At 37.3% G+C, this 18,924-nt stretch overlaps 1 protein-coding gene across 1 annotated transcript; it reads left to right on the top strand.

The window, feature by feature from the left end:
- Nucleotides 1-209: 209 nt before the first annotated feature.
- LOC149786420 (uncharacterized) lies at nucleotides 210-16,500 on the top strand. The gene is made up of 5 exons (XM_089976857.1): nucleotides 210-912; nucleotides 6,505-9,209; nucleotides 9,725-9,847; nucleotides 10,206-10,386; nucleotides 11,726-16,500. The coding sequence occupies exons 2-5, from the start codon at nucleotides 6,525-6,527 to the stop codon at nucleotides 11,917-11,919; spliced, it is 3,183 nt and encodes a 1,060-aa protein (XP_089832983.1). The 5' UTR covers nucleotides 210-912; nucleotides 6,505-6,524; the 3' UTR covers nucleotides 11,920-16,500.
- The last annotated feature ends 2,424 nt before the right edge of the window (nucleotides 16,501-18,924 follow it).

Genomic DNA, 18,924 nt, shown 5'->3' with positions numbered 1-18,924 from the left:
CAGTTATCTCGTTACATGTACTCGCTGACCGAATATGTACCTAGTGGTTTGTATTCTGGAGTGTACACCAAAATACATATACTTAATGGCGTTACTGGGGGGGGGGGTGTGCGGACCGCACCGGGTGACACAATGGGGGGGGGGGACCAAAATGTCTGTCTATAAAATGTTTGAATTTTGTGCAGGAAGAAGGTTCAAGAGGGTGACAACATGAGTTACCGCACTGGGTGACACCAAAACTAGTGACGCCACTGCATATACCTGTCAACTATTGTGTTTGCGGAAATATGTGCTGGGCATATCCTGTTTGTATCATATTTTATCATAACTATCCGTAGCTATTTCACTGACAGGATTGCAAAATACAGATGCTATGTCTCCGTTTACTGCGCGCACTCACGCATTTCACAGCTCGATCAAAGACTGGAAGCCTCTGGCACCTCTTGGTCTTCTCTGTTCACTCAGATTCATAAGGCAGTCAAACAACAAAAATCGGACACTGGTACAGTCTGGGGCAGTCAAACAACAAAAATCGGACACTGGTACAGTTTAGGTTATTAGGTCTTTGAAGAAATCAGTTTTAAGGTTGATAAAACCCTCGGTAAATTACAAAAAGAGAAAACTAAATCGGAGAAGGTTGTTGAAAATTCAGAAGCCATATCAGTGTTGGATAACTTGTTATTCATTGGCATCGTTGATTCCATGGAGAAAAATGAACTGTATTAGTACTTGAATTTTACACAAATGTACAGAAAATTAGCGCAGAGGGGAAGGCCTTACAAATCGACAGAGTTTTTAGGATTGGAATAAAACTACAGCATAAATCTGGTGGCAATCAAAAATGAATCCGGCCCGGTAAGCAGCAAAATTTCACTGCTATTTAACACAGGATCAAGTCCGAAACTCAACCAGGTAAGTAGTTAAATTTCACCGCTATTTAACACAGGATCAAGTATGAAACACAACTTATAAGATACAAATGAAACTCAAGCCGCTACACGTGTGCAGCAGCATTCAGTGAATTTTCTGACCATTCACTTCAAAACTTGTGTGGTACCATTCAGTGAATTTTCTGACCATTCACCACTACACGTGTGAGTGGCCCCGAGTGGCCGAGTAGTCTAAAGCACTCTCCGTTACGGATCACTGCCATCTCACCACTGTCTGCGTAGGTTTGAGTCTCGGATTCGGCCAATGTGGGTATGTGAGAAAGCTTGCCAGTAGCTTCTCGAGGGTCGGTGGTTCTTTCTGGGGATTTCCTGGGTTCTTCATCTACCATTAAAACTGGCCGCCATTTATAGCCTATCGTGTGCTGAAAAATGGCGTTAAACCCTACAACAACAGCAACAACAACAACAACTACCCGTGTGTAGTACCATTCAGTGAATTTTCTGACCTTACACCGCTAAACATGTGTAATACGATTTAGTTAATTTTCTGACCATACACCGCTAAACGTGTGTAGTACATTCATTGAATTTTCTGACTATATACCGATACACGAGTGTAGTACCATTCAGTGAATTTTCTGACTATATACCGATACACGTGTGTAGTACCATTCAGTGTATTTTCTGACTACTCACTGCTACATGTACATATAAAAGCAATGGGAATAAATAAATAAATAATATTATAAAAGAGAAATAATGCATTGAGTTGATTTGAACAATAATAGAAAGATTTATTTAGGCAGTGATTGGTCGATAGATTCAAAGTAAGACAGACTGGATCGGAGTTCACGCGTTTATAACATGCTGGATTTGATAAGTGGATAATATTGTTAATGTTTTTTATAATCCATTTTTTTATTATGCACTTCTAAAGTTTGGGGGAAAAGTCACTGCCCATTCCTATCAGAGGAAAGCTGAAAGCCTTGCGCGTTTTGATAACTGCTGTTAAAATGCATGAGCTGAAATATAATGTATAGAGAAATTAATTTCTTTGGAATAAGATAGCAGATAACAGTCAAAGTAAAAGTAAGGTACAAGACAATAAAAGCTTGCGAAGAATAACCATGAGGACGTCAATTATGGATAATTCTAATGCAATGTATTTTCAGAGAGATTAACATATGATACAAATAAACGAAGCCCGATAATTAGGTGAAATTTCAGAAATAACTCATTTGAACATTTTAGAAATGTGTATGGTTCTTCAGACTTTCCAAGCTCTGCCAGATTTCGTCTGATAAATCAGACCCCAATTCTGTGTTGATACTGATGGATGATTTCTCTGATCTCATATGTTCATGAATATGTGCAATTTGCTGCATGCAAATCTTTCCGAAGCACTCAAGCGTACAGTTTAGATACTTGCCAGTATTGGGTAACAGCATTATATAGGAGGAAATTCAAAATGGCCACAGGATATAAGGCTGTGTTATTCCACGAATATTTACAAATCGAGAAACATATTCTGTACATATCGCCAAAAGGATCCTTCAACTGACGATAGCTCAAGAGACGCTAGTAATATCAGTAAGTGTCTAAAACGTAAACTGATATATTAAGGACTAACTTTTCTACATTATTTACTCCATTTTATTAATAGGTGCTAGCAGATCCACAAAAAGTCCATCATTATGAACACATATTTAGGGGTCTGATTTACCCACAAATAGACCACCATCATCGACACAGATATGGGGCTCTGATTTACCCACAAATAGACCACCATCATCGACACAGATATGGGGCTCTGATTTATTGGATGATACTAGATTTGGACACAACTGCCCGAACTCAAAAGTTTGCTTAATTTTGTTTCAATTTTAGAAATTGCGAATTTTAATTGTATCGCGACCTTTTTAGAGCTACAATATCGGCTGCCATCCATTACGGTAATCTTGTCAAGTCGTCTCTGTCAATCATAAATCCCAAATTACATCTCATAGACACGAATTTATTTTGAATGCATTACAGCCCTTAACATCTACGATATATTTTGGCATGCACAACAGCAACGTTGTAACATCTGCTTTGTCAATCATGAAAAAAACCAAATTGCATCTCAAATGCACGCGTTTGTTTTGAATGCCTTACGACTCTTCACAGCTGCAGTACATTCTGCCAGTATTGTGTTAACGTTGTGTCATTCAGCCATGACAACCCGAATCGCATCTCAAATACACGGGTTCGTTTTACTTCGATTATTTGAACACATCTAGCTCACGATATATTAGAACAATACATTTGGTCGTAAAACAAAATACTTAAGTCAAAGAGTGATGGAGATCTGAATGACGTGCATGGTGATAATACTAAACCATTTATCTGAGACAAAATTTTGAAGGACCATTTAGAGAAGAGTGGGCAAGAAATGATGCTTTATTTGATGTTATGTTCGATCGATTCAGTGTGTCAACATGTCGTCTCCTGAAATTCATGCTGATCAGTTCAATTAATATTGTGCAAACATTTATTGTAATTTTAATTTTTTTTTATATAACTTATAACCAAAATTTAGAGTTACTACTCGATTCATGTTATCTATTCAGTTTTTGCTTATATCTGTCAGTTCAATTGTAACCTGAAAAAAGTACGTTTAGCCAGCGTCAGATATAAACAAGTTATAATTCACATTCGATTACCGTACATTCGGCTTCAGGACTCACGGTACTAATTCAACTCCAATAGCAAACACATGGAAACACTATCATATTTAAAATTCAGTAACTTAAAATTTCTGGTTGCTGATGACGAGACCTATAATTCTCCATGCACATCTAACCTTGGTGCAAGCTTATGTGTGGAGCAAAACCATATGAGAAGCGGCATCTTGTTTATTTACATGTGCATGAAACACATGTTATTGATTATGCACCAAATGAATCAGGTGCTAGTTCATTATTGAGTACTCCTGAGTCGAGCCTGTAAAAATACTAAAATATCATCGGTAGAAATTTGTCTATATTTTTTTAAAATTACATATAGGATAAGCTCTCAAAAGATATTTTCACTAAAATTTTAATTTTCATTATTAACCCGTTATGGACCACCAAACCCGTAAATACTCTATTATTTGTTCACCCATTTTAGACTGGTTCACAGTTCTTCCATATAATTAGTACCGTGTGCCCTTCAATGCATAGACAGGGGACTCTGTCGAAAAGAATGCAGTAGGTATGTAGACGAGGGACTAGGTTATGTGTATCAGTTTATGATAAATATGAGAAAACAAAATCGACGACAAACAGACGGACTGATGACAAATTGACTTTCTAACTCGGTCGTGTTTGGTGATGTTCTGATATGGAGAACTTTTAACTTCGGAAATTGTTCCTGCGCTTTGGCATCTTTAGTTACAGCCCTGTGTGCGAGGTAGATAGTAGCAAGGACTGTTATACGCAAGTTGGTGGACACGGGGATGGGTGGGATGGTAGAATCATATATAACCATAGTTTATATATAGCATCAAAATGGTTGACAAGTTTTGTTCCTATTTGGCATGTTTCCGTTTCATTAATTCTTTTTATTTCACCTTTGATCAGATCATAAAAGATATGTGTGTGTGTGTGTGTGTGTGTGATTTGGATTTTTAACGTAGCTTTAACAATTTTTCAGACATATCGCTACGATGGCTGCAGTGTGGCATTTTATAGTGATGTCTAGCACTGGGGCATCATGCCGCAGACATGTAGCACCCAGTCACATTATCCTGACACCAAGCCGACCAGTCCACACACTAACCTCTTAATGCTGAGCGCCAGGCGAGGCACATGCTAGTACCATTTTTGTAACTCTTTGATATGACTCGGCCGGCGATCGAACCCACGACCTCCCGCATCCGAGGCGGATGCTCTAACCAATAGGCCATCTGAGCGGTCACATAAAGGATGATTGATATATGACTATCGTAACTTTATGGGAAGTCATAACAATATTTTTTAGGTCGCCAGAGTCATGCGGTCAGTCCTTACATGAATTAAAACTCAGTAGTTATACGTGATGAATTTTGTTGTTTGATTGATCTATACGTGTTTTGATTTTTTCTTTCTCTTTTTCGGACAAGATATGTCTTTTGTACAAATCCTAAATTCTTTTCTTGACCAGTAGTCTGTATAATATGACTGCTTAATTTACTTCAAGTGGATGTGGGGAAACAATGACACTTTAAGCAATTTTCTCTTTTATTCAGCTTGCTGAAAATTTGGTTCTATTTTTCCTATTTTGTTTTCTTTTGGCGTTCCCCATCAACTGTGTCTTAGTCAAACTATTATTGAAGTACGAGCAAGGAGTAACAATATTTGATTACATTTTAAAAGTAAAATGTGCGATTTTGTTTTAAAATTTGAAACTGATACGTGCTGAAAGGATTAATATAAGGTCATTTAATAATAAGTAATGCGTTTAATGTATCGAGTAACTGAGTCAAACATGAATGATTATACCGGTATCTCAATATTGACTATTGGTTGTATGTATAACTCGAGTATAGTTTCCATGAAAATACAAGTTTTACCTAATATGCACGTTTACATAAAGGAACAACCAGTGTTTTCCCATCTTCGCTAGCCAAGGTTCCGATAACGCTATCTACACCTTGGCGGATCGAACAGCTATATCGGTGCTTTGTCCAACCGACATCTATTTGATTTGATTTCATGTGTTGCCTCCCTTAGTATGTAATTCCAACTAATCGATAGCGTAGTGCATTGTACATCGGCCGACCACATTGGTGGCAATTGACCTATAAAGGATACTTTGTAAGTTTAAAATCGAAGTATGACTATGTACCAGAGGGAAGCCATTACATGTTTATTTGGGTGAGAGGTATTTGTGCAAACTCGGACCGGCACTGAAAAAGTTTTTATTTATCAGCCCATTCAGTCTGTGTGCTCCCCTTGTCTTGATCACGTAGGAAGAGTGTTCAAATTTGAACAACTTCAAATTTGATTGGATGCGCTGGCTTGTTGTCACATCCAATGAAATTCACAGACCCGAAGCACAGAAATGTCTACTCTGTATGCCAAGGTGTAGATAAAGTCGGAACCTTAACTAGCGAAGATGGTGGTTTCCTAAACATCACTTTCATAACACTGGCAATGTCCCACTTGATTGGTAAGGATTGGGGTTGAAAAGATGATCTAATCTTTCATCGTACAGCACGTTCTCTGGGTGGTGATGCCTTGACATACACCATCTCCAGATTGGCATCGACGGTCTCATGCATGATATGTATATAAATGCATACTAATAGGGCTAATGTAGCAGTCTAGAATATTACATACTCGAATACATCTGATATATTTCTGGAGCTTGTCACAAGTGATACATTCTGAGTATATATGTCAGTGATGCAAACTCAGAGTTTGAACAAATATCAAAACAGAAATTGAAATGAACCTTACAGGCTACTTGTTTTTAATAAAAATAAAAAATGCAAAGCCATTTTCACTTTATGCAGAATGACTACTTGGTATAAACTGAAATATAAGTCATAAGTAATTATCCTCCGTGTTTCTTATAAAGAGTAATTATGTTATAAACATTTTCATTGTAGAATCTAGCTGAAAAGACAATATGGCGAGCTGGCCTGGGGATAGCAAGGCGCTTTATGAAATGAAGCTGACACCGGGGATGGCTTATATTTATGGGCCGGCTGGAAGAGCTGCGCATGAGCAAGCTTTGATGCACGATACAGACAAGTCTTACAGACTCGTCGTTAATATAGTGGGTAAAGTTCGACAGGGCAAAACAAGTCTGCGCAGGATGCTTATTGGCGAGGATTTTAATGAACACGAAATGAGCACAGTAGGGATTGAACATGAGTTAGTGGAAACGCTTGGCATGAATTCTCTTTCCAGTTATGGGGCCTGGCCAAAGATAGATCTGATGCAGGCTAATACGGAAGAATGTGATCTAATAGTTGGAAAGCACGTTCAGGAGCGTTTGAAAAAAAAGGATGAAGGGAGGGAAAAAAATCTGGCTATCCTTTATTCCTATTTGAAGTCTATTTTACTGGCATACGTCATGCTGTATATGTATTTTTCATTGGCAACATCAGATCTGACAAGGTCATTACCATGGTTTTCGGTCATGCTAATAGTAAGTTTTGCCTTCTCAGGCTTTTTGCTGTTTGATACTGTTAGAGATGGTTTTTGTATGGCTGTCGGTGAGATGTGTCTTGTTATCTACACAGACTCTCTTCTAAGATGGAGAACATACGACATGCTTGAGAACTTCAGAGCAAGGACATGCTTTTCACTAACATGTTGTGCAGCATTATTGTTTTACGCATTTATTCACGTTACTTTGGCATTTTCGATGGGAATCTCACTTGCCCTTGGACTATGTTTTGTTCTGTGTGTCACAGAATCTCCTTGGTCATCCGATACTTTAGTCAGTAGCCCGTTCTCCTCGCCGCATCTCCATCTTTTTTTGATGATGATTGTAAATGGAATTTGGAGTATCCGATTTCCTAAAATTCTTTACGGATCGTGGTTTGTAGTACTAATGTGTATTATTCTAATGCCTCGGCGTTTTGCATATACTCTTCTGCTTGGACTGGGATGTGGATATTCCCATTCTCTGAATATTAAACTTGGATTCGACGTATATGTCCGCTTTGTAAACCCGGCCCTTAAGAAGCTGTCTATCAGTAGAAGACTGCAGCGGTTGTACTGTTATGTCATTGGTATTCTGCCGGGATTACTTACTGTTTACATATTTCAGTGGAAGTTTTCAGCCAGTGTATTAAAATTCATTTTTGGATTCATATTCATAGCATTTATTGAACTTTGTCATTTATTTCTGGAAGGAAAGGTGAAATCTGCGCCCAAAGCGTCGATAAAAAATGCCACTAAAGTTTTGGATGCGCAGTTACGAGAGATAGGTATGAAGGTTGTCATCCGTGACTTTGCTGGACATCCTCTTTACCATTCCATGCATCATATATATATGATGGGTCATTGTGTGTACATGATTGTATTTAATCTTGTTGAAGCCAAGAGAAATTTCAAATACAGCATTACTGAAATCCTGTACTGGCTGCAAGCCATCTATGTCCACGACAAATATCCAGCTGTCAGGACTTTCATTGTGGGTACCCATAGAGATGATCCAAGCATCAGCAAGACTGATTTGGCCGATTTAGGAGAGCGGCTACTCCGATCGGTTCCACGGCAATTCCACAACATGATAGTTTGGAATCTCAAAACAGATAAACCATTGTTTCTTGTGGAGAACTCCATTCGGGATGAAAAAGATCTGGATCACGTCCTTTTGCGACAACAAGTGCTGGAAATCGCCAATGACCGCATGAAACCCAAGTATCCGATTAAGTATTTCTACTTCTTCAGAGTCATTAACGAATTTAGAACAAAGGGCAAGTTGATAGAGACCCTCGACCACGTGATGGCAGTGTGTCGTGAGAATGAATGTCACGTTGATGGACCAGGAGAATTGGAGGATTTGCTACTCTTCTTTCATGAATCAGGAGAGGTCATATACAGCACCAACGATAACAATCAAAATCAGATGGTTGTTCTTGACCCGAGAGCTTTAGTGGACATCATGACATCTATTGTTCGGCCTCCATCCCGAGCAGAAAGAAATCGGTGGTTTCTTCAGGCATGGCAAGATTTGGATGAGACTGGGATTACAACAGAACGCTTATTAAAGCACATTCTTGAGAAAAGTGGCATCATTAATAAAAACGTTAGCGTTGATACTGTTATAACCTTATTGGAGTATTTAGACCTACTTTGCGATCTTGGTGGGAACGGTCGGAACATCGTGGAAGAGAGGTGCTATCAACTTCCTGCCTTATTGAAAGACACTCTCCCCTACCCGCAAAACTACTGGGAAGATATCGCTGAAGATTTTGTCATCTACGTGGACTTTGGCCCTGTGGTTCCGAAATTTATCTTCATTCGTCTAGTCTGTCAATGCACTGCCGAGAGCAAGATCATCATTGGAATGGATGGTCGCTACCATCTGAATGCATGTTCATCCAAGGCCCTCTTCTCCTACCAGGATTCGTGCAGTTACAAGCTGGAACTCTTTGATGTATCAGACGACATGTCGCCATCTCAACAGCTTCTGAAAATTGTCATCCGCGGGAACAACACAGAAGGCAGAAAGAAGCTGGCAGAATCCCTCTGCATAAAGATTTCAAACATAGTGGAACGTGACTTCAGCAAGTGTCGTTACAAAGTTGGTATCATGTGTCCTTACGAAGGCCCGCACGACTTCTGTCAGTATGAGGTACAAAAAATACTGCACTGGGTCTGTGAAATTAAAATTTGCAAAGGAGTTTATTTTACTTAAATGCTAGTATTATGGAAGCAAACGATTGATAGATCACTGTGGGAAATGTAGTAGTTGTGTTTCATACAGATTTCTTCAAATAAGGTCGTCGGAACTATTTTGGAAGTTAAACGTCGAGAGTAGAGTGTATGTTGTAAAAGGGGTAAGGCGGTCATCGACCAGGGATTAACGTTCTTTTATGTCTTTAGCATTTTTTTGATTTCTACGTGTAGATAACAAAATAGGAAAGATGGCATGGTAACTGCTTCAAGCAAGTATTAAACCCCCAAATATTTAGTTTTCAGATCGCTTTTTTTGTACTGCTAGTAAACTGTCATTGATTCTTCGCAATAAGTGTTCATATGGTCGGCTGTTTGGGATATGAAATCCAATTCGTTACAGTTTGAAATGCACTGGCTAGTGGAGATTTACAACGTGAATTTTATGACATATTTATTCTATGATTATTCCAGGAGAAACATATCATTCCCTTGTACGAGAGTAGTCAGACTGGACGAAGCTTCCGTAGGGTGGACCTTCCTGAGGACAAAGAATTCTGGTGTAGAGCACGTCCGCTGATTTTCCGAAATGGTCAGGTAATAATGTTTGAGAATGTTGTATTGGTACTATATCGACCGGCACACACACACTCACGCGCGCGCGTACGTTGCACCTTAAATATGTTTCAAATTAGGTTAGTACTTTAGCATTTGTCTACCTGTGTTATAACTGAATGAGACTAATGTTGTGTATGAAGTGTTAGCGAGTCCAAATTATTTTAGGACTAGATGATAAAATGGCGGGAAATACTATGCGATTGAAAGATGTCACTTAAACGGAATAAATCGACTTTATAAATCGATAGCATTGTCGCGATACAATTCTTGAGTAAGGGGAGGGATACATTTGTTTCAGGCATAAACCGTGAATCTCGAATTCTTGCTAATATTTCAGGTATTGAGACGATCCCAGAATAAGACAGGACTGGAGAAGGCCCAAGCTAGGCCGATACAAAGACAGAGAACCACTATGTGGAATGCCAACATCCTGGACCTTCCGTCCAGGCTTTATTCCGATATATGTGATGATCTGAACATCCCCAACGCTCTTGGTAGAGACTGGACTGGACTTGCCGGTGGGTATGAAACGCACGTTGCTATTAGTATCCATCAGGGAAGTTAAAAAGGATCAGTTCATTTGAGAGTAGGGAGACATGGTTATCAACGCCAAAAAAGTAGCTATTTTAAAGCCTCAATGACGCCGTTACGTGCATTAAGTCGTATATGTCAAATCACTGGAATAATCCTGAACCTTGAAAGATATTGGTCCTAAACATCGTTGGGTGCGTTTAAAACTAGATAAGATCAACGTTTCATAACATTCTGAGCTATGTAATTTCTCTCTCGAACTGAGAAGCGCGGCATTTTTCACATGCGTACAAATTAATGCGATGTTGATCAGCGACATCCGTGGGTCAACCGATTTCAGCCGAAAGCTAGAAAACACAATTTGATGACGCCACCGTTGTAAACAAAACGACTTAATGTCGGATATGGTAGATGTTCTTTATGAGATATTATTTTAGATTACTAATATGAATAACTTGTATATGAAATGAAAGAAAATGGTCAAGCTTATCGTTTGTGATCCGCTCAAAAAAGCCAGCCTGCCTCTGTTCCATTCCTCTCGAATCAATTTGTCCTCTGTATGTGAATGTTGTCGTTTTTAGATTAGTCATTTGCGGAATTTCGCGAATTTATGAAGTTACTATTTTTGGAGCATTCAAAACAAACAAACAAACAAGCAAACAAACAATCCACCTCCACCACCACCCAAAAAACAAAACAAAAACAATAACTGCGGAATTATGAGTAACTTGGACTGAATTAGGAGGTAGCACCTCCTAATTCTAAACTGAACATTTGAACGTCGTTTTAACCTAAAATATTGATTACATTCAAAAACTGTCAATATTAGATATTTTTAAAATATAATCTCCTTTCTTCAAAAAAATTAAGTTTGATTTGAAGAACTGTGAAATTTATGGAAACGGTGACATTTGGGCCTTTAAGAATTATCAAAAAACATATTGTTTTTCAGGGCAGACAAAAATATCTAGGAAAATTGGAACGTATTGTTTTTCTTACGTAACGTTGAATATTCTTGTACTCAGTAATTTCTTATAAATTAACTTCATTGATCGCCTCTGCTCATTTATCTAGACTGTCTCCTTTAACAGATGTTGCATGTCCATCTACAAAAATGAGGTGGTGTTTGAATTTAACGAAACAGTAAAATCAAATGGAGACCGATCGATCTTGGATGGCTAGAACACGGCTTCGCACATGTGAGAATCGGAGCTGTTTGGCTTCATAGCGAGTGCGATATCGCAGCGCTTAGATACCCTCCGTTTACTTATTTAAATTCCATCCCTTTAAGAAAGTTGTCATGTTCAGCTTTACTATTTTTATCAGGTGAGCTAGGAAAGTCTGCCCGAGACGTGGAGCTTCTCAAACTACGCTCGCCACGTGATCCGTGTGACGCACTTCTGCAAGACTGGGCGGCAACACAGGAGGCTCCAGTGGTATTTTCCCTCGTTGAAAAACTGAGAATCATTGGAAGATTTGACATCATCCGTCGAATAGAAGAATTTATGAATTCAGCTTGAGTCTTTCAACATTGTTGACATTATGTTTTCACATTTTTATTTAATTTTTTATTGGCTTACATTTTTAACCGGTGAAACTTAAGTTTAGCTGTTTGTGACAAGAGGTCAATAAGGAGTGTAAACCCTTTGTTAATAATCGCACACTCTACCAGTGAGTATTTAATCTTGTTATCCAGGTTCCAGAGTGATCTGTACATAACGACTTCTAACTATAACATACTGTATTTTAAGGCCGTTCTTATTATGTTATGATATTGTCCGTCCGTTTTCTACGATTTCGTTTCTGCTTAGTAACTTGTTTTTCTGCACATCATCATCAGTTACCCAACATAGTGGATGCCTTACACGTAGAGTAAGCAAGAAGAAAAGTCAATTTCTGGGGCAATAGGTCAAAGAGCAAAGCCACTGAATGAAAGAAGAAAACTGGTTCCCGTACAGTATCATTTGTTCTTCATCTCAGATATGAATTCAGCTTGGGACAAGGAAGAAGTCTGTCGATTTGGTGGTCAAAAAGTTATAGTCGATGCCACTGTGATTGATAGAATAAAATTTGTTTCCAGACCATAATACTAGTTCAACACTTCGTACCTAATCCAATCTCTGTGCATGGCCTGCACTTGGCATAAGAAAGAAGCCTATTAATTAATGGGTATACTTGTAAGAGGTCAAGATCTAAAGGTCAAAGATCAAAGGTCAAGCTCACTGAAAGAAGAAAAATGAAATGGCTTCTGCAGAAATTCGTTAGCTACCTCTCGTGACCAAAGTTTGGGTGTTACTTACACATTGGATAAGAAACACGCAAGTCGATTTGATAATCAAACGTTTAAAGGGGCAAGGTTAATGTGATTGGGTGAAAATATTTTGTTGTTGTTTGCAGATTAACTTAACTCTTGACCACTTACCGTAAAAAACGTTTCGAGTTCTGTCACTTAAGGTAAGGTAGTTCTCGCGCAGATCACATACTACCACTTGTTTCCAAAGGGACCATATAAGCATTTACCTCCTCCCTCCAAAACATAAGTCTAGTGTCAGAATATCATCTCGTTTGATCACATCTAATGCTAAAACCGAACGGCCTGATGAAAAGTCAATATCAAGTGGGAAACGGAAAAAAGAAAGGATTGCGATTAAATTGTGTACCATGTTAAATTCATTTAGAAAACGGGGATTATTATTACTTTTTATCGTTATTTTCATACTTCACTAATGGTTAATGAGTGGCAATTCATCACTGATCTTTAGGAATAGACCCAACAGCACACAGTTCCAAGAATGTATGTTTATGTACGCGAATTATTGCGCCATGGGCGGATCACAATTTGATATACCAATAGTATTAGTTACCAATGTAAATAAAGTAAGTGTGATTGAAGTCTACAAATATGACAAATTGCACAGCTGAAAATGAGTTTATCAGTATGGACTAATCGTTTAGATTAATCAGACATACTTTAAGTACACAGTTAATGGGTTAATTTCTAATAGGGAACGTCCTTCACCTGTTTCAATAGCGAAACTTTGTATGTTGTGTTTGCATGACGATAATTCTTGGTTCACATTCGATTAGGTTTCATTTAAATAACTATCACACATTGCCCACCCACTCCATGACTGATGAATTCAAAAAAAAGCCCACCCACCCCATGACTTGTGAATTCTCGAGACTTTATCGTTTCTTCGTTCTTATTTGTTTGTTTTCACCACAGCATAGCTTGACAATCATACAAGTTTCTTTTATTTTAATCTGCGTATTGTATTATAAAGGTCGGATTCCAACATTTGTCTCCACCCCTCACACCCGTTGAAATAAAAAAGTTTAAATTCTCGAGAGAATAACATGGTAAATTTAAAGGCAACATCCCATTTCATGATGCATATTTAAACAAAAATATGTATGTATGTATGTATGTATGTATGTATGTATGTATGTATGTATGTATGTATGTATGCATGCATGCATGCATGCATGCAGTATGTATGTATGTATGTATGTATGTATGTGTGACTTTATTTCCTCTTTTACAGAGATTATATCAGATTAATCAACGTAATACAAAAGAGAACCAGAGTGACACAAATACAAGATTAGTACTGTGTCAGCTACCGTATTGACAAAACGAAACATTTCAATACCTGCAATCATACAAATATGTAGTCAGAACTAACTAGTATTTGGCTTAGCATGGCACTGATCTTCTTTGAACATTTTGCTTTATGATGTCATTGATAGAACAAATGGCAGTAGGTCTGATTGTTACGTGATTAACATTAACGTTGAAATAGTAAAGAAAAGGAAATGGAAAACTTATACAAGTGTAACAATATGTGTATGTATGTATGTATGTATGTATGTATGTATGTATGTATGTATGTACCTGTCCGGTTGGAAAAATAATACAGGTATTCGGTGAAGATTTTCCTTGATTACCACTACCGCGAATGACGACTTAATGCGAACAAGTAACTTATTATACGATCTAAACATATAAAGACGTTACCTGATTAGATCCATTATAGTCCGTTTGGAATATAAACTATAAATCATGGTCCATTACAGTCCATTTGGAATAATAACTATATACCACGGCCCATTACAGTCCGTCTTAAATAATAACTATATACCACGGCTCATCACCGAACGTCTTGAATAATAACCATAAACCATAGTCCGTTACAGTCCACTTTGAGTAATAACCATAAACCATGGTCCTTTACAGTCCACTTTGAGTAATAATCATAAACCACGGTCCGTTAGAGTCCGTCTTGAATAATAACTATATACCATAGCCCATTACATAACGTCTTGAATAATAACCATAAACCATGGTCCGTTACAGTCCACTTTGAGTAATAACTATAAACTATTGCCGTTATTTCAAATAACTAACAATAATGTTTGTTCTTGATTAGGAAGGATTAAATTGTAAAATACTTTTGAAAAAAAATCTACATTAATGTGAGATCCAAGAGCCCATTTTACATATCGAGAGTCAGTTGATGGTAATTTTCGAACAAATTTCAGCATTTGTAAGCCGTGGAAATGTTGCGATTTTATAATTACATTGGACATTGCTTATTTCGCATTAAATTGTCGTTTGCTAAAAGTTCAGCTGTTCTGCACACATTCAGCATAGATAATATAGATATAAATAGCAAAGATCCATCCCATGCATGTCCTTCCGACTTATTTAAGAAACAAAGGGTACTTTATTGTTGTATATAGCGTGGTTTATGGGTAATCAAACTCGCAAAGTCTATGTTTTAATTTTATCCATAGAAGAAACTTCAATTTTGCTATCGTCTGTGTTAAGATAGATGACTAGTCAAACCATTGACATCCGGAAGTTGTTTGTGTTCAAGCAACATGAAGATTGGATAGTAGTAAGTTAGTCGAAATGACACTAAAGTTGCCAATGAATGACTAGTTTCTCACTATTGGTATCATGTTACATGATTGCACTTGATGTTGCCTTCCTTGAATCGTTCGTGAAACTTGTCATTATTCTTACATCCTGTTATTTAAAAAAAATTCAGATTTGCACGTTTTGGAAATACGCAATTGAATTTATAGGCTACCTTGAAATAACCTAATGTTACAGGGAATTTTATACAGGATATAACTAAAAGGTAATGTAGAAATAAAGGAGGTGGCAGGAGGCTGGTTTTATTTATTTCACCTTGACCTTATAAAACATTTCACCTTGAAAACGAAACAGTTTAAACACACACACACACACACACACACACACTTATATCTTATCTGAACCAGATTAAATAACATATATTATCAAAGTTACACTCACTTAAGACCATGCTACGGTAAGTCGAAGAGAAACTCGCTTAATTTCCGTTTAACAGAAGTAAATATTAATTGTAATTGTTTTTTGTGTTGTGAATTTCTGATTTTAAAGGTACAAATAAAATATTTGTTACATTTTATTCATGATGCAACACCTTTCTCAAAATGTTAATTAATGGATAAACATTCTCTTCAATATGTCATTATGTTATTTATTTCACGTTAGTATCTGCTTCCATTTTCAACATGAACCTTTTTTATGCTAGGCCTGTTTGGCATATTTGAACAACGCATTACTGCAAGTTGCTGCACTTTACTAAAGTTGCCCACGTTTGTTTGAAAACATTTCTAATTCTAAGGTCAGAACCTTACAACAAATGTAGACCCGTTCACCTCCAGAGCCAGAATGTACATCACCGTTCCTTTAGTTACTCCCCCCTCCCCCGTTTATGTCTTTTGTACTTTCTTCGTTTCCTCTTATTATGGTTTTGAATTATGTGTTTGTAAATATATTATTCACAAAGTCTGAAAGAATTCAAAATAAGAGAAGCGCAAAATCATTCTGTTTATTAAATGAAATTTACATGTTCTTTGACTTGCTACTGTCGACAGTTGTAATGTTTGAAAAGAATCTAGGCTGCTTTAAAATGTTTCATGTGTGCTTTTGACGTAAATCACAGTTGAATATGTGATATATTGGAATTTGGTACCGCGGTTTGTACAAGGTCAAAGAACAACATTTAATACACAGTACTTTCTCTTTTTTGTTATTGAAATGAGACAAAGAAATATTAACACCAGGATAAAACACATTTGATCTTTAAAATTTGTTGTTCTCATTTCCTTTAACTTTTGATCGAGGTATTTATGTGGCATTTTTTCTCAGTCACACGACTTTAAGTTTCATTTGCCTGATGATTCTACAAAAAAAAAAGAAGTTATTTTTCTTACATGCTGATCAGGACCGAAATTATGATGTGGTGCGGATAAGCAATAAACGTTTATGCCTACAAGAGTTTCCCACATGAGCGGAAGCATACTCTGTAGTAACATTCTACATGCAATCATAGCCACTTTCATTGTGCTTACATCAGATATTAATGCTTTCATTGTTTCCTGACTGCTGCGGTGGCCTAAATGGTTAGAGCATCCGCCTCGGATGCGGGAGGTCGCGGGTTCGCATCCCGGCCGAGTCATACCAAAGACTTATAAAAATGGTACTAACAGCTCCCTCGCTTGGCGCTCAGCAATAAGAGAACAGTGTTGGGACTGGTCGGCCTGTTGTAAGGATAATGTGAGTGGGTGGCACATCCAGATACATGTGTGTGGCATGATGCACCGGGTGGTCTCAGTCTTCAACCGTAAAACGTCAAAATCAGTTGGCGCATTATTCAAACATAGGTACTTGTCAAGACTGGTGATGGAATTTGAAGTAAAACTTGAGTTATTTGGTGAAAGCTTAAAATTTCCGTAGTTCTGTGAACTGGCGGATACATATATAAAACCATTGTCCCGCCAAAAACAAGTGAAAAAATCCAAAATAGTTGTTCATCTTTGAACAACCATTGAGACTACTATTTTTTGAAAAAAATGTGTCTTGTTTATGCCTGAAAAAAGGCGATGTTGATCAGTAACCTTGACGTTGATGATGAATGATGTTTTGTGAATTCCCTATAGCCTTAATATAAAATTGATGTATGTTGCCAACTTTCCTCACAAATTTTCCACAAAAGGCAAATATATGACAACTGGCCCTAGACCACACCCTACAGGAAAGTTTATATTATTTTGATGTTCCTGTACTTCTTGATATCCCACAAATAATATAGAGACCCATTGACTCTACTGCCGCGTCGACTATGATACTGAATGTCCAATCAAAGGCAGCTCTAACTTTAAAGATATCATCTTGTCTATATTTTTAACATGGGACAACCACATTACAATGCAGGGGTCGGCAACCTATTTTGCATAGCGAGCTACTTTTTTCTGGATTAATTATAAAATGAACGAGTGCGTGCCACCTGAAAGAGAGTAACACTGTTACAATCGAGATTTGTGGCCTCCACACAAAACCTCTTGACGTGCCGTCGGTTGCTGACCACTGTTATAATGTCTCAGATTTCACAGCAAGCTTGTGACGTATAAGCATGTTGTTCATACTGGTAATCAGTATTCCGTATAGAAATCTATCAATTTAAAAACAAAGATCAAATGAGGTATTGTATGCTACAAAATGGAAGTCCAAATGCTTGTTTCCCAGCATGCAAGAACATGCATAACGGCTTTTGTTAGAATTCTATGTAAGATAGAATAACATTTGACTGCTTGTTTGCGCAAAGAGAGTGAGAATTAAAAGTTTAAAAAAACAGGTTTAATACATTCCAAAGGTCATTTGAAACTGCATAAATTTCAGGTTGAATATCCAAATATTATATTACGCACAATATCAGGGGATTACATCAATTTAGATGATCTCGTTGTATGTATGTATGCATGCATGCATGCATGCATGCATGTATGTATGTATGTATGTATGTATGCATGAAATCATGTATATATGTGTTTCAAGGAATGTTGGCATAATCATCACATTATAGTGCGAATTAAACGTTATGTTTACAAAATGTGCAAAGTAAACATTGCAGAAGCTTCAGGAATGAAACAAAGTAAACATGTAGTCCTACAAGGTTAAGATATATAACCGATTTGAATATTCTTTAAAAGGTAGAGAAAAAGATAAAGATCATTTTCTAATGTAATATATTTTTTTAAAAGGTAATTTCGGCTGTCCATCATCATAAAACTTCTTAAATAAGTCCACATAGACTATATGTAGGTCTAATGTAGGAAGTCCATTCACTCGTAAGTCCAAACATTTTTAAGTCGTAGGTGGCCCAAAATTAAAATTTTTGAGGGGGTGGGGTGGGTGGCAGAATTTTTTGCTAAGCCACTGCTTCATTTTGCGAATCCTGCACAAGATGTTAAATACAACATTTTATATATTTTACAATACGCTCTCTTACCACACAAACATTTCAGTAGCGACATTGAAAGTAGCATAAACTCAGAACACGGTTTAATAAAATGAATTTTCTTATCTTTACGGTAATCAATTTCTTTGCAACAATTCAAGGCCGTGTAAATAAAATGGCGAGAGGGTTATTTAAGATTACGCAAAAGAGAAATCCTAAATTAAGAGCAGT

This window comes from Sinohyriopsis cumingii, chromosome 12 (genome assembly GCF_028554795.1).
Source record: "Sinohyriopsis cumingii isolate HCF-2022 chromosome 12, ASM2855479v2, whole genome shotgun sequence".
In the NCBI taxonomy this organism is placed as follows: domain Eukaryota; kingdom Metazoa; phylum Mollusca; class Bivalvia; order Unionida; family Unionidae; genus Sinohyriopsis; species Sinohyriopsis cumingii.
The sequence above is the reverse complement of the archived record's forward strand: the minus strand, read 5'-3'. Positions and strand labels throughout refer to the sequence as shown.